Source organism: Miniopterus natalensis, chromosome 9 (genome assembly GCF_054644295.1).
Source record: "Miniopterus natalensis isolate mMinNat1 chromosome 9, mMinNat1.hap1, whole genome shotgun sequence".
Taxonomy (NCBI): domain Eukaryota; kingdom Metazoa; phylum Chordata; class Mammalia; order Chiroptera; family Miniopteridae; genus Miniopterus; species Miniopterus natalensis.
In genome coordinates, this window is record NC_142089.1 from 12,575,571 (window position 1) to 12,601,193 (window position 25,623).

Here is a 25,623-nt window from a genome sequence, read left to right on the forward strand (position 1 = left end):
TTTCCTCCTGGTACCTGCAGGGCACCTCTCACCTGAGGGTTTTATGGCTTATTTCAGAGAAGGGCTGAGGGTGGGGGTAGGGGGTCAAAGTGACCTTCCTGCTTCTGCCCTTTTCTCAAAACTCCTTCAGCTTAAAATATTCAGTATTCCAAGGTGCCATGCTTTCGGGAAGCCTGTCCTGAACCCATCACTTATCACATGTGTATTTTACATAAGTGTGCCTACCTTTCCCATTAGTCCTTGCATTCCACTAGGGCAGAAATCTTGTGTCTCCAGCACCTGGCACTGTGTGTCTTGCAGGTTCCAGGGGCTCACACTAAATATTTCTCAAAAGTTGCCAAATTTCCATCAAAACTAGCTTTTGGTACATCCTGGGCCTCCAAGTCAATGTCTAATGAATTAGCAAACCTTTATGTAACCCTACCATGTAACAGCACCTCACTACATACTGGGGACACATCCCTAGACAAAGAAATACAGCTTCTCTCTGTACAGGAGAAAAATTATTCAAATTGTATTCGTGCTTCATTCCAATCACTCAATTTAGGGCACGTCCCTTGTTGGCGGAGGCGTGAGCAAAGTATTTTCCAGCGGGTGTCCTCAGGTGACCTGTCTAGACGTGCCCGGGAAAAACAGTCTAACATTCTCCTAAACCCCGAAGACATCTCTGACGCTCGGGACGTGCCGCGTTGCAGGCCCAGGGCGTGCTGCGCGGCCTGTGCAAATCGCGGGGCCGGGAAGCGGAGCCGGGCGGTGCAGAGCGCGGCGCAGGGCGCAGGGCGCAGGTTCGGGTGGGCTGAGCCGTCCCGCGGGCGCGGGCGCGGGCCGCCGCGGGGTCCGCCGGCCGGCAGGGGGCGCGCGCGCGGGCGCGCGACGGGCCCCGTGCCCCGTGCCGCCGGTCCCGCCGCGCGCGCTCGCTTGCCATCCCCGCCGCACAAGTGTTTCTGTTTTGTGTTGTAGCATTTGTTCTGGAAGCCTGTATTTACATTTTAAGTATATCTGGTGAGTGGGTTGGAGCCCTCGTCTGGGCGGGGGGTGCGGGGGGAGAGGGGAGGGGAAAGCCCTCGGGTTCGTCTTTTAGTTGCTCCCTTCCTTTTTCTCTCCGGATTCTCATCACTCCAACCAGGTAGGGGCTGAAAAATCAAAATCAACAATGATCAGTTTGCAGGATCTGGGAAAGTTTTTTTTTCCTTTTTTTTTTTTTAAAGGAAAAAAAAAGGTAAAAAAAAAAAAAAATCCTGAAGAAGGGGGGGGTTGGGGGACTGAATGAATAAAAAGGGGAAGGAAGGCGGATCCACGTGGTTTAATCCGAGACAGACAGAGATCCCATTGTTCAAAATCAATAAAAAAAAAAAAAAAAAAAAAAGGCAGACAGGGCTAAAGCGCAGGGACGCCTAGGGAAAGTAGCTAGGGAGCAGGGCACTTTGTAGCCGGGATCGGAGGGATCGGCCCGGCCCGCAGCACCTTCGGGGAAGGACCAGGAGAGTTGGGCACCATTAAAGTTTTTATTTTTCGTGTCTGTGCGAGCAGGTGTTTGGGGTTGGGGGCCTGTTTTAATCGCCCCTCCCCCTCGTCGGGGGAGCCCACCCAGAGGGAATCGGAAAATTAGGGCCTGAGGTCGGCACCTCCAAGCTGGGGCGGAATTGGGGACTCCGGCGGGGGGGCGGGGGGAGGCGGAGAGAATTGCATTTAATTGAGCAGGCTTGGGGAGGGGGGCGCGAAGACAAAAGCAGCAGGTGGGGTGGCCCGAGAGGGGGGAGCCCTTTCACCACCGGAGGTGCCAAAGAAGGATGTCTGAAGTGTCCTGAAGCCTTCTCTAATTAGAACGAAGGGGATCGGAGGCTTCTTTTTCTTCCCCTTTACTTTTTTTGGGACCAGGCTGCAATAGTGATGCGATGTAGGCAAACCTAACTTGACGATGGGTCGGGGTCTCCATTTTTTTTTTTTTCTTACTCTCACCGGATTGCAGTCGGGGACTCTGGCTCCCGTGTGGGATTCCCCGGAGGAGGCGCGCCGGGCCCGGGAGGGGCGCGATTTCCTCCCGGCTCACCCCCTCTCCGCCCACCCCGCGGCCGCCACTTTGGGGAGGGCAGGGGAGGAAGTGGAGGCCGGTGGCTCCGCTGCGCTCCCCTCCCCCCGCGCAGTTTATAACCCGTCCATTGTGCGCCGCTGCCCCGTGTCTCCTCCAGCGCGACCATGCCCAGGAAGAAGGCGGCGGCGGCCTGGGAGGAGCCGAGCTCCGGCAACGGCACGGCCCGCGCGGGGCCCAGGAAGCGCGGCGGCCCGGCCGGCAGGAAGCGCGAACGGCCCGAGCGCTGCAGCAGCAGCAGCGGCGGCGGCAGCAGCGGCGACGAGGACGGCCTGGAGCTCGACGGGGCACCTGGAGGGGCCAAGCGCGCGGCGCGGCCGGCGGCGACCAAAGCGGGCGGCGCGGCGGTGGTCATCACCGAGCCCGAGCACACCAAGGAGCGCGTCGTGAGTGTGGGGCCGGAGGGCAGGGGGCTGCGGCCCGCGGCGCGCCGCCGCGCGCGTCCTGGCCGGGGGCGGCGGGGCCCGCGCAGGCCGCGGGGCTGAATCATCCTCGCCGCCACCGCCACACAACAAAAGGGCGCGGGGTGGGCGCGGGCCAGAGGCGGGCGCGGCCGGCGGCCTATCCGACCCCGCGCCGCCGCCTGCGCAGCGGTTTCATCCTCGGGGCGCGCGCCCCGGGCCCCCCGGCGGGGGAGGGACGTCCGGAGCCCGCGCCCGCCCGCCCTCCCGCCCGCGCGAGGGGGTCATGGCCCCGCCCCCGGCGCCGCTCGAGCCGACTGCCTCCGTCTCCCCTCCCCCTCCCGCCCCGGGAAGGGAGACTTTTGCAAGTTGTCTCGGGCCAGGGCCGGGGATGCGCGCGCGGGGCGTGACGCCCCGTGCCCTCGGCCGACCCCGGCCTCTTGCGGCAGCCGGTCCGCCCGGGCGCCGCGGGGGAAGGGGGTCTCCGGCGCGCCGCGGGGAGCGGCGGTTTGCGCCGAGGCTTTGAGGTTCCCGCCGCCTCGGCTCCGGCGCTCCGGGGGGGCGGGGCCTGGTGGCCGCCGCGCATGCCCCTTACGGCCCTGCACTGTCTCTCGCCGCCGGGGAGATGGGGGCGGCCGGCGCCGGGGCGGGGTGCGAGGGCGCATGCTCCGGAGAGCCCTCCCCCTGGAGGTCGGGAAGCCCCTGGCTGAGAGGGGTTGGGGCTTTGTTGGTGCCTTGGGGTCCGAAGGCGCGGGTGCTGGGTGGTGGCTCTGTAGCGCTCTCCCCGACCCCCTGCAAGAAGCATCTCCCGTGTTCCGGGGCGGGCTTAAATTTGCTCATTAGAGCCGGGCTTTAAAATCTTAAGATCGAGACCATCTCAACTTACGTGCCTGCAAAACCCTGCAGAGCCAGAGCTCTTAACCTGGGTTCTGCGACGCTTAAAACCTACGAGTTTAGTGTGAGGTGACTGTTTAGGAGAGGGTCAGAGCTTCCATCAGAGTCTCAGGTAAATGCCAAGAGAGCGAGAACTTCCACGTCGCCTCTAGAACCTGGCATCTGGGGAGGTCCTGTCCTCTCCCTGAAGGGTGGGTAAGGGTTAGCAGCATCCCTGCGCCTTCCTCCAGAGAAGCAACGGCAATGTTTAAATGGTTAAAAATAATCCGCTTTATAGATGAGAAAACTGGGGCACAGAGTTTTAAGGGCCCAGGCCAGGATCACATGGGGCTGGGTGTCCCTATGGGCCCAGGTGTTTCCTGACATCATCCTCACACCCCTGCACATTGTTCCTGTGAAAATCCTTGGTGACTGCCCTCCCAGTCAAAGAGTCAGCACCTTAGATGGTGGAGCGGGAAGGGAAGGGGAGCCCAAGTTCTAAGATGTCTTACCTAGGGTGGGTACTAGACTGGTGCCAGGGAAATGGCCCCAGTCTTGAGAAACTGAATACGGGAGCTGTTTGCCTTTGACCAGCCTAATCCTCTCTGTGAGGCTCCAGACATTTGCCGTCCAGTCACTATGGGAGGAGAGAACTGAAAAGAAAGGGCAGGTGGGCTCTGCCGCTGCTATGTTCTCTCTCCCATGAGTTGACAGTCAGCCTATTCGAGCAATGAGTTTTGTTGTTAGGAAGTAAGATTCTTACCCGATGCTGGGATTCACCCAAGAAGACTACATGGAGAGAGTGCGAAGGGACTCCAGGCTCCCCACCAGCATGTGCACAGCTGCCTGTCTGATGGGAATGGCCCTGAGATTAGTCTGACTGGAAGACACAGCTGTCCGTTGTAGTTTAGGATTGTTTTACATTTACATCTCCTATCTTTGAAGTTCCTGAGAGATGTATACATACGTATATATCCATGTGTATACATTCCTTCCCCTACCCCCTTAAAAAACAAAGGTTCTGCTAAGCAGTTTCCTTTGCACTGGTCAGCACACCATCCTAGGCTCAGGATACTGAGGGCTCAACAAATGCTTTTTTATGCCTCATGGAAAGTGCATACCCCAAGTTTTAGGTTTTTATTAGCATCCATTGAGTTTTGGCCAGGATCAAGGCCAGGGCCATGCTGCCCTGCGTGGACCTCCTGCTCAGTATCCCTCACCCCAGGTTCCTGGACTCCAAAGGAAACACAAGGTCTCTGCTTGTTAAGCAGTCCTGGGGATCCTGTCTGCTGCCACAGGCCAACAGCAATCCCTAGCATGTCTCAGGAAGAGGCTTTTACTGAAATTTGCCAGCCTCGCCACTGTTCAGGGCTGCTTGAAGGAGGTTTGTTTGAGAGCAGCTTCAGGAGTTGGTCTGAAATCGAGTTGCCTTCAGTTAACTCAAAGCTGCAGACGTTGGGCTTGTGAAAGAGGAACCGGAGGTACTTGTATGGTTGAGGGGCAAAGCTGCCTTAAGTAAAGAGTGTGCATTTTTATAAAACGTTCTTATTTCAGTCTCAGAAAATGGTCTGTCCAAGGTCCTTGGGTTTATAGGTAATTATGTCATATGTGAGCATGTTATGATGGCCTGGGGTTGACGCAGCCTGAATTCCCTATGAACTTAACAACCTTGTAGATAAAGCAGCCTGGGCTCAATCCTAGAAAATAGATGAATGTCACAAGCTGTCCAGGTCTTTGCAGTTTTTCCAGTGTTAGGTTGCTGAGGTTTTGTGGACCCTGAGACAAATCTCCCATCTGAAAGGACCAAATAAATACAACTGGAAACCAAGCTTAAAGTCTGAGTTGAAAGCCCATTAGGGAATTTGTTGTTGCTGGCATTTCTCTGAACGGTCTTCCCTCCACCGAGAGCAGCAGTCGTCTAAACGGATATATGTTAAAGGTTGACTCTCGGTCTCATAAACATGCTCCTTGCACTTTGGCAATAATTCAAAACTTGCTTTGGACCAGAAACCCCATTTTGTTGATTGAAGAAGCTCAGTGCATCTTTCTGCTGGGGCTGTTTATCTCTGCCCAGCTTACGTGCCCGGGGTTGGAGGGGGCAGCAAGGTGAAGTGAAACTCGCTCATCCTGTTGGAGAGATTTCCCAGCTTCTCTCACCTTTAGGCACATGCAATATCACAGACAGTGAGTTCATCCGAAAGAGTCTCTTGGCCCATCTGTGAAGGCTGGGTTCCACGTGGGAGGGTCTCTGGATGGAGCCCCCGGGCACCCAGGGTCTGTCCTGCCTTGGCCCCCTGCAACTCTCTGACAAAGAGGGACATGGGCTGTGATTTAAGAGGTGTTTTTTTTAATTTCATGGAAGGTAGAGGGAAGAATTAAATTATAGAGAAATAAAGTAAATAGTCTGCAGCAAACAACTGTATTGGTAATAGCACTGAAAGCGCCAACTCCCTCCATCTGACGGGTGAGGAGCTAAGGCCCATGACATAAAAACCTGAATCGGATAACACTTAATGCCCTTCGTGGGAATGAGACCACTGTCACCTCGGTAGACTCAGTTTTCCAAGGTTGTTTAGAAACATCTGTGTCAGGAAGGTTGGATTTTTGTGTAAATGCTTAGCTGGCTCGATGGGGCCGGTGTCCACGACCTCTTGACCACTGATGCAGATGCTGGCATCTCCAGGTCACAGAGGAGACGGCTCCTGCGCAGGGCATTTACAGCAAGTTCTGGCAGTGATGGAGCTGCTGGTTCTGCACCAGCCGACCTCACTGGTGGACTCTTGCTGCAATAACTGCATCTCGGTGTCAAGTGGTCAACAGTGAGTGCTGCCCACGGCACCCTGGAGCCCTCTCCCCGCTTGGGAGTGGGGGAGGGGGGACTGCCAGGCCTGAGGTGCTGTGCCAAATTACAGAGCCCCTTTCCCGAGTTCTCTGGCCTGGCGCCTCTCCCCACGGTGCCTTAGTGCCTTCCCATGTCTGCTGCCCCCTCCATGCTGACCTGAGGAATAGTGGCGAGCAGGTCAGCGACCTTGCAGAGACCCAGGGCTGCTCCTCCTGCGGGGAACTCGACAGAACCCACTGGCTGCCATTCATCCGCAGTAGACCTGTAGGATGTTCCAGCTAGGCCCGCCACTTAAACAAAGAAGGGGAGAGATAACCAGGGGAAACTAGGCTCCCGTTCAAGTAATTCGAGTCTGGGTTCTGCAGGGATGGACTACCTTCCGATTAAGGCCTTTCTCTAAATTATTTAAATGCAGCCAAGTCAGTCTCCATCCCTGGCTGTTTGTCCCCCCATCGCATGCTGACTGCCAGAGGTGTCCTGTAGACAGACTGTCTTCCAGCCACGGAAACGTGGCCAAGCAGGCAAGCATGACGAGACCTGTACTGTGGGGTGCCTGCAACGGCAGGTTAGGGTCACACAGAGGTCCCTAAGAGACGAATCATCGATGGTGAAGGTGTGTTCATCTTACAAGTGATGCACCGAGTTGCCAAAACCGTCCCTCTAGGGCAGTCACCGCGTAGAGGTTAGAATGACTGGATCCAGAGCTGTTTGGCCTTTTTTTTCTCTAAGCCTTCCAAGAACAATCCTGTAAAGAGAAGGAAACCTCTCTTTCTGTCCCGGTGGTGGAGGGTTGGGGGTGTGGGAGATACACAGGATGAGAGCAGAAGGGGAGGTCACAGCTTCCCTTGCCTGGTGGGACTGAGTAGATAGCTCAGAAGTGAATCTTTGACAACAATCTATTTTAAAAAGTGTATTTGGGCATTTCAGAAGCAAAGCAAAGCGCTGGAAATACGAGTGCCACCCAGAATTGGACAGGGACTTAAAAGGTGGCAGGCACACCCTCCCATGCACAGCCTGAGTGTGTGGCTCTAATGACTGTATTATGTGGATGAATCACTGGCTCCCTCGTGCAGCCTGCCCTGGGCGGCCCCTCGTTCCACTCGACGCTGATGCCCAGCTAACGGGCCAGCAGTGAGGGTGAGCCCCGGAGGGCCCCGGGACTGGGACTGCGATCTGCCAGCCCCACCCTGCTGCCCCGGGTCTTCCATCCAGCGGAGAAGCTGGGCACGGTGCTGCGGCGTCTTCCCCCGGAGCGGCTCCTGGCACGGGGGCAGCACAGGAGGAACAGTGGGGAGTTATCGGCGTAATTACTGTGCAGAAACGACACTGGCTCCTCAGGCTAAAGTCCATGTGTGAAACGTCATACTTGTGGGAAAATGTAGACTTTGCCCCAAGGACAGCTGGTTCAGTTATGCCCTGGGTGACACGGGCCTCTTGCAGCGCGGAGGGAAGGGATGTCACTTGGCTATTTTAGTGTTTTGCAAAAGATATTTTGAAGAGAAATCAGGATAAAAATGAGCCTGGGCGTAACTGGGGCAGGGTTGGGATTAGCACACTTAAAGTGGGCCGGCGAGGCGGTGAGCACCTTGGGCCTCAGTCCCCTGGGCAGAAGTGTTGATATTGATAGTGTATTTTTTTTTGTTTCCTGCTGTTGTTGGACAGACTTAGAAAGCTAGAAGCAGCATTGCAAGCTAATTCTTTTTCCCTCTCTCTGTGTCTGCAGAAACTTGAAGGGTCTAAGTGCAAAGGGCAGCTTTTGATTTTTGGGGCAACCAACTGGGACTTGATTGGTCGAAAAGAAGTGCCTAAGCAACAAGGTATGAGAACCAGTTCCTGTTTCTTGCGTGCGGCCTCAGTACTAGGTGTTCGATGTAATTTGATGACCATCCGCCAGGTAGGTATTCACTTCATTTACAAGAATGTTCAGAGAGGCCAAGTAACTTTCCCGAGGCCACACAGCCACTCTAGGGATGGAGCTGGATTTGAACCGTGGTCTGGTGCGAGTCTCTCACCTCACAATTCTGCTTTTTAAAAAAAAATTTCCTTAAGTTTAAACAGAAAAATATAAATAGTAGCTTCAAATAAACATTGACACCTTTCCCCCATCTTCCTTCTCATGTCACTTATTTTTATTAAAATGAAGAGGCTGATCCTGTGGGATGTCAAAACGTCGTAGACATTTGTCACATGTCAGACTGTTAGATATTTCAGAAGAGTCCACATTCCTTTGCAAGCTGCCAAGTTGTTGAAGGAGCTGGTTTGACAGTGATTAAAAGTCTGGAGTGAGGGGAGCAGGGAAGTCCTGAGAAGGAACTGTAGTCCTCAAATGCTTTTAGAAAATTGGGTGTCTTTCCTAAGGAGAAAACTGGCCCATCGCAGAGAATTGTGGCTGGCACAGTGCCACATTTTATAGCTTCTTGATTTTATTTGGAGAGATTCCCAAAGACCTTTCCAGAATTGCCCAGTGAGCAAATATTTGCACCCTGACACTCCCTGGTGCCTCAGACCTGGAGATCATCTCATTCTATGAAAACACAGGAGTCCTGGCGCTTGCCTGGGTCTAGCTGAATTAAAAGCGAGTCCCAGCTATTTCCTCCTGCTCTGGAAAGTGCCCAGACTTAGGGCCCATGTCCCTCAGCTGTTGGTGTCACCAGGAAACCCCTCCTGGTGTGTGATGACCTAAGTCTGCCAGCCCTGGGCACCTGTGGCATCATTCCTCAAAGCTGGTCTTCACGTGAGTGGCCCACTTGCAGTTACAACACCTGGGCCCACAGAGGGGAAGTAAATTTCAGTGGGAAGCGGGCAGCACAGCTGGGTTGTCTTCTGTGGGTGCAGGAGGAGTCTCAGAAGGTAGGGAAGCCGCCTTGTGGGTTAGAAACTGCTCCCACGCTCTAGATCAGGGGTGGGGAACATCTACATACAGCCTGTGAAATCATTTGGTCTGGCCCTGCCAAGGCATCCGCAGGCAGGACTCAGAATTCAATAAATCTAGGAGCTTTTTTCATAGATAATTTTTAAGTTGATAATTTTGTATGGCCCACGAGTGATGTTGTAAATATCCAAATGGCCCTTGGCAGGAAAAAGGTTCCCTACCTCTGCTCTAGATGAAGGTATTTGCCCTCGTTGGGCTCATTTAAGAGGTCCTTTTTGTCTTCTCTCATTCCCAATTTTGCTTTCCTGGTTTTTCTCCCTCTGAATGAAGTTTTAGAAACTTAAAAAAAATTTTAAATATTTTGAATATCTTTCAGTCCTCCCCGACCTTGCCAGTAGACAGAAAGGGGAGGCAAGGGTTTGTCTTCCCACTGGTGCCAAACGTGAAGGGAAGGAAGACCCCCCCCGCTCCCTCCAGTCTTCCCCAGCTTCTCGCCATCCTTGAAGCGTGCCTTCCCTCGGCGAGGATGGGAGAGCCCTTGGGTGCACAGTGCCACGGATCTTGTAAAATCAGTGATTCATGCTCGTGCTCCCTTTCTGCATAGGACCAGGCCACAGGAGTTCATGACCACCAGCGTGGCCAAGGGGCCCAGGACTGCCGCCGGCCCTTTCATTTGACTTGGATCGCTCTGCCAGCCAGGGTTCCTCAGCCCAGCTAGGTCAGCTATGGCACCTGTACCTCCAGGGTGTCCCCTGGTACCATTTTTCTTCACAAAGATGACATTGGTTTTGGTACCTTGCTACTATTGGTTTTGCCTTTGCGATAAACAGACCCTGGGGGTCTTTTCAAGAGTTTTTCTGTAACCTCTGAAGGCTGGCATTTTTGATTTGCCCCTCCCCAGGAAATCGCTGGTTTTTCGTTCCTCCTTTTAATAGTGGAGGAGTGTCTTCAGGGGAAGCTTGGGGCTGCCCTCCCTTGCCTGACCTGCCCGTTGTCACTAAATGAGAGGACACCGTAGCGCCCTCTGCTGGCGAGGCGCAGGCAGGGTGGGGCTTGACACTGGACAGTTGCACAAATACTTTTCCTTGGAGGCAGGACGTTGATGGAGAAATCGTTCCCATATCCGGATCAACCTGACACAGTTGACTTGGCAGCAGCTAGCATTTCGTGATAGTCACTAGACGTGGTCACGTTTCTGTCCTCGAGAGTCCCAAATTGAAGATACTCAGCAAAAGCTTGGCCATGCCCCATCCGTTAATAGGGTGAAGGGGGACTTTGAAGGAGGTAGCTATTTCTTCCCTCCCACGCGCCCACTGACGTTCCTGAGTGCTTACTGGGTGCCAGGCGCCGGTGAGGCCCCGGTGGCCAGTAGAGCGGGAAGGCGCCTGAGCTCAGTAGGGGAAGTGCTGACAGGATTCACCGGGCGCTGGTACGGGAAGTGTGGCAGGGAGGGCTTCCCAGAGGAGGGGGTGCTTGACCTGAGGTTTGAAGAATAAGCAGGGGGCTGGGCGGGGTTCTCTGGGGAATGAATACATAGGCCGATGCCAGGGGTCACGACCTGGCCAACACGAGGGTCCCCGAGAAAGGAGCAAACTGGTGGGAGATTGGCTGGCCGGCAGAGGTGTCACTGGGGCCCCTCTGCAAAGGGCCTGATAGACCTGCAGGGAGGGCAGGTGGTTTTGTGGAGGATGGTGATGCTCATTGGATCCAAAAGCGCCTCCTGGCTGCAGACCGCTGATGGGAAGGTGGAGGGAAGCCAGGCCCACTGCCAGCTTTCCTGGGCTGGCCCCCCGCCCCACAGGGCGGCAGGAAGGCGAGCACCCAGCCTTTTGGCCACTTGCAGGGGCGCATGCTCAGTACTAGTTTCCATGGGCCTGAGGTTCCCATGGGTCAAGGCCACAGATGGAGGTGGAACGTCCGTGTCCACGTGACCACTGCCTAGGTCCGCACCAGCTTGGGGGCAGTTTGTTGGGGGGCGTTAACTTCTCAGGTGGCACCCCCAAGGACTCCTGCTGCTGTACCATGAGGAGTGGACCCTGGGTGGCTAGGGACATTTTGGGGTGCTCTTCACCTGCTTGTTGCTATGCAAGGTATCAGATCTACGTTCTTCTCTTTGCAGCTGCCTACCGCAATCTGGGTCAGAATTTGTGGGGGCCCCACAGATATGGGTGCCTGTCGGGGGTCCGGGTGCGGACGGTGGTTTCGGGGTCGTGCGCTGCCCACAGCCTCCTCATCACCACGGAAGGGAAGCTGTGGAGCTGGGGTAAGTATAGCCCACAGCCTTGCTGAGTGTTGGGGTGACTCATGCAGCCGGTCCCCCGCGGGGCTGACTTCCTCCTGCGCCTTCTCTGAGGCACAGCTTGGCAGGCTCAGTTTATTACAGCTGCCATTCCCTCTTCCTGATTCCCGACTAGTCTCTTCTGAACCCTACAAATACGTCACCTTCCTCCACGTCTCTGCTTTTTTTTTTTTTTTAAATCTTTATGCAGCCCCTTAATTCTTCGAATCCTTTTTAAGCAACCTTTTCATGAACAGCCTGGGTCTGCATCTTTCTGGTATTAAGGCGCCTAGAACTGAATTTCTGTTTCAGGCCTGCTGTCCCCTCAACAGACAGCCCCGCGCCCCCCCCCCCCCCCATTTGCAGCACAGTGACGTAAGACCTCTGTTCTTGCCACTGTAAATGCCACCAGCTTTCATTACGGCCCCATCGTGACATCAGGCCCTGCGTCTTCTCTGCAGTCCTTCCTCTTTCTGGGGCTCACGCAGGTGGTGTAGCTTATTGCCTGTTTTGTCCATTTCTTGCTTTATTTCCCTAGATGGTTTCCCTTTTCCGAGTTGATTGGCTTTCCCTGCTGCTGGATTTCCTCTCCTGGGTACTCAGGAGGTGTCCCTGTCCTTGCCTCCCAGCTCTGTCCCATTTCAGTGTCCCCTGCTGAGGGCGGCATTGCACTGCGCCCTGTTGCCCCTTCTCTCCAGGTCGTTAGTGCAGGTATTGACTGAGGCTTGGTTTATCTCCACACCCTCCTGGTAGCTCCAAACCCTTCCTCCATCCTGTGCCGGCATCTGTCCCCACCCTTTGTTTCAGGTCCTTTGGCTGGCTTTGAGTCCATATGACTGCATTTTTATTTTGGTCTGTTTGAACCATTTTTTGTAATTTCACGAGCTGCTGTACCAAAGTTCAAGTATATTAACATCTGTTCTCCTTGCACTGCTAATTTTGTCATTCAGTGGAAAAAAAAAAGCTAACAAGCGTGTCTGGCCCAAATTTATGCTTCATAGTCTCTTGACGACATGCTGACATTGGTTTTCATTTCCTCCTGGTTGGCAGAGGTGTGTCCCGCCTCCTCAGCACCCCCCCTCCGCACCTCGTGTTCTAGCCCTGAGCACAGCAGTCTGTCGTCCCCAACTCTAAATATCTTATTCCTGATCTCCACCAAATTTTACTTATGTGGTGCTTCTAAAAATGTCCCCTCTGCTGACCCCGTGGGCAGGGGATGACTTTGTAGACCATCTAACCTGGCCCTGGGGCAAAGACATGTCCCCATGAGCAGACGGGGTGACGGGTCAGTGGGGAGGTCACAAGTCTACTGTTGGTCACGCTAAGGTGAGGAGCCTGTCCAGTGTCTGGGAGCGTTAGTGCTATACCTCGCGTCACTCACGAGGGGGTTGCACCTGCTAGCTGCTCGGGCCTTGTTCTGTGTTTAAAGTGCCTTTCACAGTGAACTTGGGCGGCTCCATTAGAAGCTGGTGTCTGCCTCTGGCCAGGGGGCTGAAATCAAAGGTCATGTCCAGACATGGTTTTCCTCATGTAACCAGAGGCCGGTCACTTCCTCCATCAGCCCTCTCCAGGACAGTGGCTTTATGGCAGCGGCGTTGCTCTCTCATTTCCTATGACCCAAAGGTCAAGGTCATTGTTGGAAGGGTGTGAACCACCTTCCCCAAATTGCCCTGACCTTTTGACCCCGTAAAACCTCGCCAGATCTCCCAAATTGTTGAGTGGCAAGTGTGGTTTTTCTCCTAGCTCAAGGGACCTGCTATTGATTGGCCAGTTGCGTTGTTTTGTTTCGAGCTATTGTATCCTGTGTTGAAAACTAGGGGAGGTTTAGGGGTGTCCAGGCTCCTGCCCACACAACTCACCATGTCTGCTTTGGAGCTAAAGGGCTTTGCCAGAGGGGGGGCTGTGCATTGCGGGGGAGCTCAGCGGCCCGCGTTGCCTCCTCAGGCCCCCTGCCACCTGACCCCATAGCCAGCACAGCTGCAGAGGGCGGGCTTGTGTTCAGAGCGGGTCTGGCTGTTGTCCATACTTGGGGTTCCCGTGGGTGGGGAACCCCGTGAAGGGTGGTCCGGAGGAGGTGAGGTTGGCACTGCTCAGTGAGCTTCATTTATAGGGCAGATAAAAGAAGAGAAATGACAGGCAGAAACCAAATGGGCCACAGTCGATGCCCAGAGCACTGAGGTAATTAAACTCTTGTGAGGCAGGTGTTGAAATGGTTGCCGTCTTAAAATACATCGTGTGGTGAAGGGAATGAGGGAATTGTCTGGCAGGGACCATGAGAAGTGAGAACTGAGTTTCCAGGAGCTGTGTGTGTGACATGAGGCCAAATGGAAGTGCTCACGGTGGGTCCTAGCTGCTGCCCAGGAAAGAGGGTCAGAGAGGTTGGTGCAGGCTGCTGGTGGCTGTGGCGGAGACATTGCTGGGGCCCCGCAGCCCTCGAAGGCGGGCCGCTGACTGAGAAGCTGGAGCTCCCTTCACCTCCTTGCCTGTCGCTGTGGGAGGGCACCTTCTAGGAGCCCAGATTTGCCTCCGTTTGAGAGTGTCCCTGCTTGCCCTGGGAAGCTGCTCTGGCTGCCCTCTCCTTCCCACTTCATCTTGCTCTTGATCTGCAGGTCGAAATGAGAAGGGGCAGCTTGGACACGGTGACACCAAGAGAGTTGAAGCCCCCAGACTCATCGAGGGTCTCAGCCATGAAGTGATTGTGTCGGCGGCCTGTGGGCGGAACCACACCCTGGCCTTGACGGGTAAGGCAGGGCTGGTTTCTGCTTACGGTGGGCGGTGGGGTAGAGCTGCCTCTGTGACTCTTGGTCACCAGCCGAAAGATGGCCCAGAGAGCCTGGGTGGGTGCTTCTGGGAGGCAGTGAGCGCCTCACCCACAGGCACAGAAGGTTACGAGGAGGTGGAGGCCAGAGCAGGGTGCTGGGCGTCCCTGCTGTGAGATGGTTTTGCTCTGAACCATCGGCCCCACCACCTTTCGGAGTAAATACCATCTCACTTGCCTTCCCCTTGGCAGAGGAGCTGCTTTTATTACTTGGGGCCTTTGATCCCAAACCCAGTTCGGAACCCGCAGCATTGTTTCTCCTCTTGTATTGTTCTTTCTTTCCCTCCAGAGACAGGCTCCGTGTTTGCATTTGGAGAGAACAAGATGGGGCAGCTGGGCCTTGGCAACCAGACGGACGCCGTCCCGAGCCCCGCGCAGGTACCTGCACCCCCCCTTGGCCCCGACAACAGCCGTTTGTGTTTCATTGTCTGGGAGTCTAGGATGGGAGCGTGGATTTCTCTTGATCCCTTGTAGAGCATCTAGGTGATTTGAATGCAGTCATACGCTGTAGTGTTTAAAACAGACGTTATATGTCCACAGTTGAGTAAGGCCCCTGAAAGCCGTTTCTTTCTGAATGAAGTAATTTGTTAACAGAGGCCTCGTTTTGAGTCTCTTCTATCCCAAAGAAAGGCAGAAATGTTGTGTGGATGCGGTTCGTTTATCTGCCAGTAGTCGCCGTCCAGGTGCTTAGAACGCAAATAGGAGTGAGTGGAGGGGTGGGATTTATACCTAGAAAATGAGCTACTACAAGGCAGCAGAATGCTGTTGAGTGTCTGACGAGTGGGTTTAATGGTGACTCAGATTTCTTGGTCTTAAAAAGAGACAGAGGCCAAGCTGGTCTGTGGTTTGAAGGATGTTTGAAGCAGGGAGGGTGGCCAGGCCCCTGGATTCCCCACTGTGTCCCCAGTTCCATCGCGGATCCCCGCAGTGCTGTGACTCGCACCCTCGGCTCCTCGTCGGGGGCTTTCCCAGGCTGAGCAGCGTTACAGGAAATAGGAAGCTTTCTCAGTACTGTCTTAGATTTGTTTCCAAACCCCATGCTCAGTTGCTCAGGGCCTCTGCTGTCTTCTGCTGTCTTCTGACGTCTAATTTTCAGCCAGTTTATTTGTCGTTCACACCTTCAGTTAAGACTGTTGGTCAAGAATCTCTGCAGAGGTAATGGAGAGCGTGCAATTAGTTCACTTTACTGGTTGGCAATAACACTTATAAAAGCTTTCCTTTGGAAAGTCGGGGCCGAACTTTTTTTTTTTTTAGCTAAAGTGAGATTTGAGGGTTCAGTGTTGGTGAATTTCCCCCTCATGTCCACACTGGTCAGCAGTATCCCGAGGTCACTGGGCACTGGGACGTGTGAGGCTCAGTGTTGGCTGTTTTGAGGGTTCAAGTTACAAAGACCTGAGACACAGTGTACCCGTCTTTGAACCTGACTCAGGTGGGAAGGTCGGGGTCACGAGGGTGTGTTCCTTTATCTATATCCTCAGCTTTTGCCTTCAGAATTGTTGAGTCCATTAAATTTCTTTTGTAGCCTAGTAATTGTTTCAACACGAACCAGAGAGGTAGAGACTTTTCAGTCAGTCTTTCAAAAAAAATGGTCTGAACGTCTACTGTCTGCCTTGTCTTTTCAGATAATGTACAACGGCCAGCCAATTACCAAAATGGCCTGCGGGGCCGAATTCAGCATGATAATGGATTGCAAGGGAAACCTCTATTCCTTTGGGTGCCCTGAATATGGTCAGCTTGGTATGGAAGTGTATTTTTTTTTTTTTTAAAAGCTCTGGAATCTAACTGTATATTTAGAACTGAAGTCGGTGAGGGGCTGCACGCGTGTTGGAAATGTGGGTAATTGATGGCAGATAATGGCCTCGGTCCATTAAGCGTGGGTCCCACGGTCAGCAGAGCCGCGTGTCGTAACTCACAGAGGTGTGTGGAGCGTGACGATGACCTGCCTTAAAGAAAAGGCCAGGGCTGCGGGCTGACAAAAGGGTCTTTTTTCTGACTTGGGAGTTTATTTACATACACAAGGGTTTCAGAGTGGAAAAAAGGGGATCAAACCACCTTCTTCCAGCTTTATATTTAAAGATTTGCTTTTATCGGAAATGAGGCAATTACGCAAGATTAAGGTTGTCCTGGAAACCCTGGCCTGGGTGGGCGATCATTTCCAGCACATACCTGAGGAGGAACCACATGTTTTTAAAAAAAAAAGCCCACGTGTAAAAGGGACTGGCATCCGCTCCCGTTCCCACCCCTAAACAATGTACGCTCCAAAAACATGTTTACTTACATCTCATTGAGTAGAAGAGAGAAACTTGGAAAGCCGTTGTCAGCACTTCTGAGTGGAAAATGCCTCTCCGTCCTGATTTTACAAGGTCTCCATCTTCTCCCATCCGACACCGAAGTGTTTTCCCCCTTCCTGGCGCCTTCCCCGCGCCAGCCCCTTCTGAGTGGGAGGCGAGGCGTGGGCGCCCTCTGCCGGCTCCTCGCCGCCTGCCACGCTCCACCTTCGCCCCCGGATCTGGGTGGCTGGGGCTCCGCGTCACTGAAAGCAGGCAGATGGAAGGCTGTATAAATGGAAGGAGGAGCATCTCGCTGGCCGCAGACTTTAGGGAACAGTGACTCTGTGAAACTAAATATACCTCAAGTCAGAAACAAATAAGAAACCGCAGCCCCTTACGCACATTCGGCGCTGGTTGCCGGGGGAGTTGCCAGAGACTGTTGGAGAGACCGTTTCCATAGCCACGGGCCCTGGTGCTGTCCCCAGCCCCGAGCAGAACACCAGAAGTGCTTTCTCCTGTGTGGCTCCCCTGCTGCCTGTGGCTGCTCCAGATCTGCAAACAAGGGGCTTGTCAGCAGTTTGATTTTCCATTCAGGGAGAACCAAGTATTTTGGTGATTAAAAATGGCTAACAGTTACTGTGCACCAGTCACTGCGGAAGCACTCCTTACAGAACCTTATCTGCGAGGTTTACACTCGTCTAAAGGTATTGAGGAATTGGCTTGAGTTTTATCTGTAGAATCAACCTTTACTAGCTTGCACACCTCTTTTCAATCTCATTATCTAAATCCAGACAGATCCCTTTGGAATTGGAACAGAAATCTGACCTTGGAGAATTGAATCACCAGCACTCCACCCCCCCACCCCCCCACCCCGGTGCATTTACTGGGTCAGGCAGGGCAGATGAAACGTCCAGTTAACTTTTACCAACCATAATGATACATTTAGGTTACTGGTAATGCATAAAAATGCAAGCCTGGGGTTGTGTGCTGGACTCCTCTGTCCATTCTCGGCCCTATCCAGGGGCTCCTTGAGGCCCCCAAGTGGGGCACAGAGCATTCCTTTGGAACAGTAGCTTCCAGCTTTGTAGCCTGCAGCCCACAGTATGAAGGACTTTCTACATTGCCACCCATTCTGAACGTAGAAATACAAATACACAAAATAACGTCCTTGTTGGTAGGTAGTCTCCTTTGGTGTTTCTTCATTTAAAAAAATAACTTAGTCACTGGTGTCAACGCACAAAATTGATTTCATGGCCACTAACTGGGCTGTGCCTTAGATTGAAGAATGCTGCCCTAGTGGCAAAGGTGTGCTGCTAGGACCCCAGCCAGCCAGGTTGGGGCAGGTGCTCGGCCCTGTCATTGTGCTGTGGCTGCTGCTCACCACTGGCTCTGGTCACTGCAGGACACAACTCGGACGGGAAGTTCATTGCCCGGGCGCAGCGGATAGAGTACGACTGTGAGCTGGTGCCCCGACGAGTGGCCATCTTCATCGAGAAGACGAAAGATGGGCAGATTCTTCCGGTGCCCAACGTGGTTGTACGAGATGTGGCTTGTGGCGCTAACCACACGGTCAGTCCTGAGTGTTTCTATTTCTTCTTGCTTCCTGAGGGTCCCCTCACAGAGAGGGTGTGAATGATCCCGCGGCCCAGCACCTGGCTTTGCAGCTTCCCTCCTGACTTAGGCGGACATAGCTGAGCACACAGACACTTGGGGCTGGGATCATACGGTGTTTTCTCTCCCGCAGCTGGTCCTCGACTCCCAGAAGCGCGTCTTCTCCTGGGGCTTTGGTGGCTACGGCCGGCTGGGCCACGCAGAGCAGAAGGACGAGATGGTCCCCCGCCTGGTGAAGCTGTTCGACTTCCCTGGGCGCGGGGCCACCCAGATCTATGCTGGCTACACCTGCTCCTTCGCTGTCAGTGAAGTGGGTGAGTGATTTCCTGCCTGGAACTTGGGAGGAAGGTGCCCAGAGGCATTCGTGGGTTTCCCTCCCTGGCAGAGGAGCCCTGGTGGGAGCCATAGTCCTGTCCCAAGAGTGGGCCTCTTGATTTCACTGGCTTCTTCCCAGTTTTCTTTCTAATGCACACTCCTTTGTCACTGGTGCTGACCGTCTTGCACTTTCGTCCCAATCCTGTTGCCTTTGTCGTTGATGTTGCTGAAGGTGAGAATCAGCTCCTGAGATATCTGCTCACAGAGGGACCGTATTTGTCTTTTTCCAGGTGGTCTGTTTTTCTGGGGGGCCACCAACACGTCCCGTGAATCTACCATGTATCCGAAGGCCGTGCAGGACCTCTGTGGCTGGAGAATCCGGAGCCTGGCTTGTGGGTACGTGGCCGGGCCTCGTGGTGGGCAGGACTCTCCCCCTTCTGGGGGTGTTGGACATACCCCAGAGGTGCCTCTTCCCTTGAGGGTTATGCTGTCCATCCGGGCATAGGGTACAATGAATCTCAAGTCTAGCAGGGGAGGGTCTGTGTTTTCACTTTATTTTGAGGAGCCCCCTTGAGCTGTTCATCAGTTCTCAGTGAGGAGTTTATGTTAATCAGCGGCCAGGTTGTGACTCCTACACTAGTTGGGGTGGCTTAAATCTGTTGGAATCTCTAGTCCCGCCCAGATAACTGTGTGGTTCCGCCCCCTTGGGAATGAGCTCCCACTTCATCCTGATTTGGTCTCCATTTCCCAGTGTGTTCACTCAAAAGTGACCACCCCACCCCCAAGATCGCCAGAACCCAGGGCGGTGGTGAGGCAGAAAGGTCGGATCCTGTGTGAGGCTCTGAAGTTGGGCCTCCAAAGGTCCTGGAGAAACCTGCTAACCCTCTGTGTGCTGAGCTAATAGGAAATGAGGGCATGGTAGAGTTTCAGTGGGACGTACTTGATTTTAAAGCTGGTAGGTCGCACCACATTCCTGAGCGGGTGCCCCCAGGACACACCGTGGTAGCTGGGTTGGGCGCAGGGCTCCGCCGCTGGCCACGGGGTAACCGCGTCTGCGTGTTTGCAGGAAGAGCAGCATCATCGTGGCTGCGGATGAGAGCACAATCAGCTGGGGCCCCTCGCCCACCTTCGGGGAACTGGTAAGCTGGCCCTGTGTGCAGGAGGCGAACCCAGTCTGGGCTCTTTGAAACCGATCCCTAAGATACAGAGAACGTAGAAAATGTCTTTTTTCCTTGCTGCATTCAGGTCTGTAATATCCTCTAATCTTTGAGTACATCAGCTTTCAAAGACGATTCCGGGCCCATCAAATACAGTTGACCCTTGGACGACATAGGTTGAAACTGCGCAGGTCCATTTATGCTTGAAATTTTTTCAGTCGACTGCAGATCAGTTGACCCACACAGTTCAAACCTGCGTCCAAGGGTTAACCCCTCAGTTGGGGATCTGCCTGTGCAGAGGGCCGACTGCAGTTACACGTGGATTTTCAGCTTTGGGGTAGATCGTCCCTAACCCCCCACGTTGTTCGAGGGTCAGCTGTAATTGTGGAAGTTCTGTCCACATGGTAACACGGAAAGGGGGAGGAATTGGACCTCATTTCCCCTTGCGTTCTGTAAACCCTGGTTGTGATACAGGGGTGATAGGAAAGGCGATGGTTGCTCTCCGTTCTCCAGAGGGTCTGATCAGGAGGAACAGACAGCGTGTCCTTTTAAACCGTGTGGTGAGGGTGCATTGAGTCTGTTTTTCCAACCCTGAGTCCTCGCAGCCTTTTGAGCTCCGTGAGCAGCCCTTGCTGTTTCACAGAGCAATGTGCCGTCAGGCCAGCCTCGTAGGTTGCTTGGGGACATACTTCTCTCATTTTAAAAAAAAGTGTAAGCCTGTGTCCCTTGCTTTTTATCTCTGTTGTGTGGGTGATTAGAACCGATGGCGCTCACTTTTTCACACTTACTTGGCCTTCCCCAGCCAAGCGCCTCTGAGTCTCAGGTTATGGTGTTTGGTGATTCCTTCACTTTTCATTTCATCATGAACAGCTTGGCTGTGGCTCGTCCTCATGGTCGCCTGTTCTGCTTGTGATTTGACCCTCTGCCTGGCCTTGTATTTCCTGCCGGGGACGCCGCCTGTCTCCTGTCGAGGGCGGGAGCTGATGGGGTGATGGGGGCGAGGGAAGAAGGGTTTGATTCTGGGAGCCATCTCCAGGACTGCTGGGTGCTGTGCATCCACTTTCAGTCGGCGGCTTCTAAGGGGCCCATGCAGAACACTGAAAGGCCCGAGAACATGACCCAGTTCTTACATTGTTCCCAAATAGGCTCTGAAAATCAATATAAAACTGGAGAGGAAGGAGAGGGACTTTGGGCAGCCTCTTAGGGTGAGGAGATGGTGTGGCACTTGGAGGAAGCACTCCCTGTAGGGGAAGGCGAGAGGCAGGGCCTGGTGGCAGGTGGAGCTGGGGAGGGAGGTCCTTCCTCACCTTCCCTGTGTGTCCCTCTGTTAGAGCTGAGCTGCAATGTCTGCTGGCAAAGAAATGACCCATCTCCGCGCCTTTGCATATGACTCCGACCCCATCCCCCACCCCAGGCAGTCCTTGACCAGTCCCTTTTGTCTCTGGTTGGGTGACAGTGCTGTCAATAATAATGGGTGGTGGTATTTTGGTCTCCAGTTCACAGGGTGTGGGCAGGTTTTCGGCCAGCATTTTCTGTAGTTGGCATTTCTTCCTGGGCTCAAGATGGTGTTACCAGTGAGACTCCCCGAAAGGTACCTGTTATCACATAAATCCCCAGAGGTTACAATTTAGCCTCCGTCTTCTTAAGAACAACAGTTTTGTGGGTAAACACTGCTATCCCAGCCTGGCCCTGTGTCTGAGAGCAGTGGGGTTCGGTCGGTCACAGAGCCTGTCTGGCTCTGGTTAGTGGGTTGCCTTCATTCCCATTTTTGGACCCCAGTTCTGTGAGTGTCTCCTCTGCTTACTTCACCAGGGCTACGGGGACCACAAGCCCAAGTCTTCCACTGCAGCTCAAGAGGTGAAGACGCTGGACGGCATTTTCACAGAGCAGGTGAGAGCGGGCTCTGTGCCGCCCGTGGGAAGCAAGACGTGCTGGGTAGCAAGAGATGTGCCAGTTCGCATCTTACTCTCGTTTCTGGTCTTTGCGTGCTCCTGTGCTGGATTTTTCTGATGGGTGACAGGCATGAGCAGGACGCACAGGTGCACGCTGGTCAGGCTCCGTGGCTGGTTTCTCCCTGAGCGACACTGGCCCCAGTCCAGCCACCAAACGGATTTGCTCCAGGGCAAGTCCATGTCTCACAGCTGCCATGTGGCTGCCCCCAAGACTGCACACCCTTAGGCTGGGGGCCGATGGTGGGTTGTGAGCCCCTTCCCTGTTAGGTCTGCCAGGCTGCTGAGACACAGATGGTGTGTGTGCCGTCATGCGAGACGGCTGGTCCAGAGAGGGGGGCACAGGCGCGTGACCCGTGTGTCCCAGCTCTGCTTGGTGGGCTGCCTTCATCTCCCCCCCACGCGGCCTGGACAGCTTTGGTTGGCAGGGCGTTGGTATAGGTCACGTTGAGACTAGTGGCCTTTAGTAAAGGGTTTTTACGCACTTTTCAGGTGTACTTCAGTTTCCTTCATGTTGACCCAGGGTGCTCACCTAGCTGGCTAGTGTCCTTCATGCTGCCGTTGTCTGCCGTGTGTCTCTCTGCTCCAGACTCAGCGACACCCCTGTGTGCCAAAGTGTCCTCTCACACCCAGCGCCGATTTGTCCCCGCAGGTCGCCATGGGCTACTCGCACTCCTTGGTGATAGCAAGAGACGAAAGTGAGACCGAGAAGGAGAAGATCAAGAAACTGCCAGAGTATAACCCCCGCACCCTCTGACTGTCCCGGGGCCTCCACCTCCACACCTCTCGCGGCAGCTGTCATTTCCATGTGCACTGGGACGGAAGTCAAACGAGGAAGTTAAACGAGCAAAAGTTGACTGAAGGTGCATTTTTGTTAGACTCCCTGAGGTTCCGTTTTATAAGTGATTCAACGTCAACTACCTTTTCTGTATGCTCTCCAAAGTGTTTTTCCTCTCAATGTTTAATTAAAATATTTGCTCATAGTTGACTTACCATTCCTACAAGAGGCAGAAACTTTGAGCAATCCAGGTTTGGTTTTTTTTTTTTAAGCTCCCCCTTTTCCCCCCAGTATACTTCTCAAAATTCTCCTTTCCAATTGTAAACAGCATTGTGATCGGACTGGGTGCTACCTAGGAGAGGAGTCACCATTTACTCAGAAAAAAAATGTCCTTTTTGGAAACCTGCAGCATTTTTGGCAAAGAGGGTCCCTGGTGGTCCGTCTCTATCCAAAATCATACCCACATGCTTTGGAAGCATCTGGGTCCCTCCCTTCCCGCTTTTTCTTGTAGACTGGCTGAGGCCGGCCTTGGTTCTGTTCTCCCCTTGGCTGCTTGTAAGCCCCACCCACCGCCTTTTGGCTGCAACATTATTAGAATCTGCCGTTTCCCCCCTGGTGGGGGCTCTGGGGTATGTGTTTAGCCATTTATATCTACTTTATCTGTAAATGAAGTCCAAGTGAAAAAAATCAGGTGATCATGGAACCAGTGGGGGCCCGAGGGGGTGGGCAGTCGTGGGGATATTGTATCTGGTTCAAAAACCAGCTTTAAGGTTCCTCTGAGGAGCCAGGGCCACCTCGCCAGCACTCGCCATTAGAGATTGATCAGCCAGCAGTGAAAAGTGCATTCTGGAGTCCTTGGAAGGAGGACCAGCCCTTATGTACCAGCCTTTAGCGCCTCTGTGCTTGTTTTTATCACACCCCCCCAGCCCCCACCGCTGGATTCGGCTGGAATAGCCCGGTCTGTTTCTGAGACTCGGGTTCCAGTTCTGCTAACCCAGCTCTCTAGTCACATTTGCTTGGCTGTGGTACCAAATAGATGGGATCAAGAAGCCCCCCTTCCCCAAGTGTCAGCGCAGATGCCACGACTGCCAGCCACCTCCCCACCAAGTGCCCTCTGCCCGAGCTCGTCCCCAGCGTGGCGCTGCTCTGTGTGAGTTACGAGGTGCCTTTCCCGGAACCCTCCTCTCACTTGGACCCAGCTCTGGCTGGGGCTCTTGGTTTCGAGAGGGTCTGGACTGGTTTGGGTGCTTTAAAATAGATTTTTTTAGTTCAGTGGTGCTTCTGAGGGAGATGGGGGTAGAACTTCAGTGTGAGACTTGGGTGGATGGGAAAGTTCAATATTGGTCTTTTTTAATTTTTTGCTTTGCTATTGTTACCACTTGTCATTGTCTTGATGTTAAAATGCCAAAAATGATCCAGTTGTTGCTTTTTCCCCACTCGTCCTCTGTCCCTCCTTAAGGTAGCTTCTGCCTTCGCAGGGCACATAACAGGCTTTATCTGGGCCAGTCCCAAGGCCTTGCGTGAGGGGACCGGGCTGTATCTAAGACTTAGTCTGACTTCATGCTCATCTCTGCTGTCCTGGGTTCAGTCTGTAGTCCAGGGGAGAAGCTTCTGCCACTTCAGAGCTTCTGCTAAACTAACCTGATTTGTCCAAGTCACCCCAAAGCCACCATCTCTTAACTCAAGCTTCCTTATGTGGGACCCGTTTCCCTGGACAAGTCTCTTTCCTGGAATGGGATTAGGTGCCTGTGCTCCTCGGACCCGCACAGCCTCCCTTGGGTCGTGCAGTTGCCGAGCGAGTGGTGGGAGCAGTAGCTGGGGTCCTGGCTGTTGTACCGTTGGCCAAGCAGGGCTTCGATCTTCCAATGGACTAATCTGAAGCCCACCGCCAGCCGATTCTGGGACCCCTGGCCAGGGACGAGCAGGACAGGGATGTACCTTCCTAGTGAAGTTCCGCCCTCTTCTCTCCCACAATCACTCCTTCTGGCTTGGAGTTTGGGCATGAACTTCCTAGTGGGGAAAACCCCGTAGAACGGGTGGGGTGGTGGCCTGCACTCCAAGAGAAAGACAAAGTGACCGAGCTGAGACAGTGCTTGGCGTTGACCTTTGGGGCGTTTGCCATGTCTTCCAGCTCAGGAAGGAGAATTTGGAAGAAGAGGCTGAGAGTGAAGGGGAATCTAAGCGGAGGTTGTGATTTGGTCGAAGGTGCCTGGTTTAGTGCTGTAATTGTCTTATTTTTTTTATATATATATTTCTTGGAGTAAACATTTTAAATAAACGACATCATTGTTTACTCTGTTTTGGCTTTTGCGCTTATTTTTCAGTAGAATGAAGGTAAGAACATTATCGACTATTTTGCTCTGCATGTGCGCCTCCGGTCTGCCGCCCACGCCAAGGCTCCCTCGAAGGGGCTGTCACAGGACAGGCCTCAGGACAGCGGGTCCTTTTAGCTTCTAGGCTTAAACCATACTGGGATTGGGAGGTGAGTGGAGCTCCTAACTCTCCCTTGAAATGTGTGTTCCTTGGGGAGGGCAGGAGAGTCAGCACCTCACTTCTCCAAACTCAAAAGTGGAGCTTTTCTGTACGCCGCATTAAGGCTTTGTGAGGATGAGGGTAGGGTGTGGAAAGCACCAGAACAGTGGTATGTTTCATGTGCCCAGAGACACCTAGTCATTTCTTTCCCCCCACCAACTCTTCAAAAGGGAGCCTTGTCACTAGAGCATGGTCACAAATGTGCCTCTTCAGCCAGCATTGGCCCCTTACCAGCAGTGTGGCAAGCTGCCCATCAGGGGACACCAAGAGGTCAGTTGTGTGTTCAGAGGCCCCAGGCGCTTTCTATTCTGCCCAGGCTGCTCCAGGTGTACTTGGCTGAGCTATGCACCGCCCACCAGACCCCTGCAACCACCACCATTTCAACGCCGGTCACTTACTTGTGGAGTCTTGGATATTGGCTATTTGATGTCATCAGACCCGCCCCTCCCAGGAGGCACTGTCTCCATTCCAAGCTCCTAGACTGTTTGGAGTTTCCCATCAGCTGGAGGAGGGGCAGGGTGGGGAAAGCCATGATTATAGCTTCTCAGAATCATTTAATAGCATCTTTGTGCCATTAACACAGGCAGGCAGATGGGAATTGGCAGCTTTGGGTCCCCGAGTGGGCATTTCTTCTGGACACAGGCATAATGGGAGTCAACCAGCCCTGCCCTTGAGGTACCTTGTCCCTCAGGCTACACCTGGGGACCCCAAGGAGACCAGGGCCACTTTTTGACAAAGCCAAGTGCTCACAAGGCAGGGTACCACCTCTCCTGGGCTGTCCCATTAGGCTCAAACTTCCAGACCTGGCGTGTCTCATGCTCTTCAAACTCATTCCTAC

The 25,623-nt window shown here is 53.7% G+C and overlaps 1 protein-coding gene across 2 annotated transcripts; it reads left to right on the forward strand.

Moving 5' to 3' along the window:
* The first annotated feature begins 917 nt into the window (after nt 1-917).
* On the forward strand, nt 918-24,551 carry RCC2 (regulator of chromosome condensation 2). Of its 2 annotated transcripts, none has more exons than XM_087820204.1 (13): nt 918-1,002; nt 2,190-2,475; nt 7,929-8,022; nt 11,197-11,340; nt 13,965-14,096; nt 14,463-14,551; nt 15,796-15,910; nt 17,846-18,012; nt 18,188-18,368; nt 18,660-18,765; nt 19,436-19,508; nt 21,339-21,416; nt 22,128-24,551. In XM_087820204.1, exons 2-13 carry the CDS (start codon nt 2,197-2,199, stop codon nt 22,230-22,232), a joined length of 1,563 nt encoding a protein of 520 aa, XP_087676330.1. In that variant the 5' UTR covers nt 918-1,002; nt 2,190-2,196; the 3' UTR covers nt 22,233-24,551. The 2 variants fall into 2 exon arrangements, with proteins under 2 accessions (XP_087676330.1, XP_087676331.1); XM_087820205.1 differs by lacking the exon at nt 918-1,002 and adding an exon at nt 1,469-1,617.
* Nucleotides 24,552-25,623: the final 1,072 nt, after the last annotated feature.

Bases quoted from the DNA above. Each gene is read 5' to 3' on its own strand.
- RCC2 (XM_087820204.1), top strand. From the start codon at position 2,197: ATGCCCAGGAAGAAGGCGGCGGCGGCCTGGGAGGAGCCGAGCTCCGGC. The intron at 11,341-13,964 runs GTAAGTATAGCC...CTTGATCTGCAG, and splicing joins AGGGAAGCTGTGGAGCTGGG to GTCGAAATGAGAAGGGGCAG. The intron at 14,552-15,795 runs GTACCTGCACCC...TTGTCTTTTCAG, and splicing joins CCGTCCCGAGCCCCGCGCAG to ATAATGTACAACGGCCAGCC.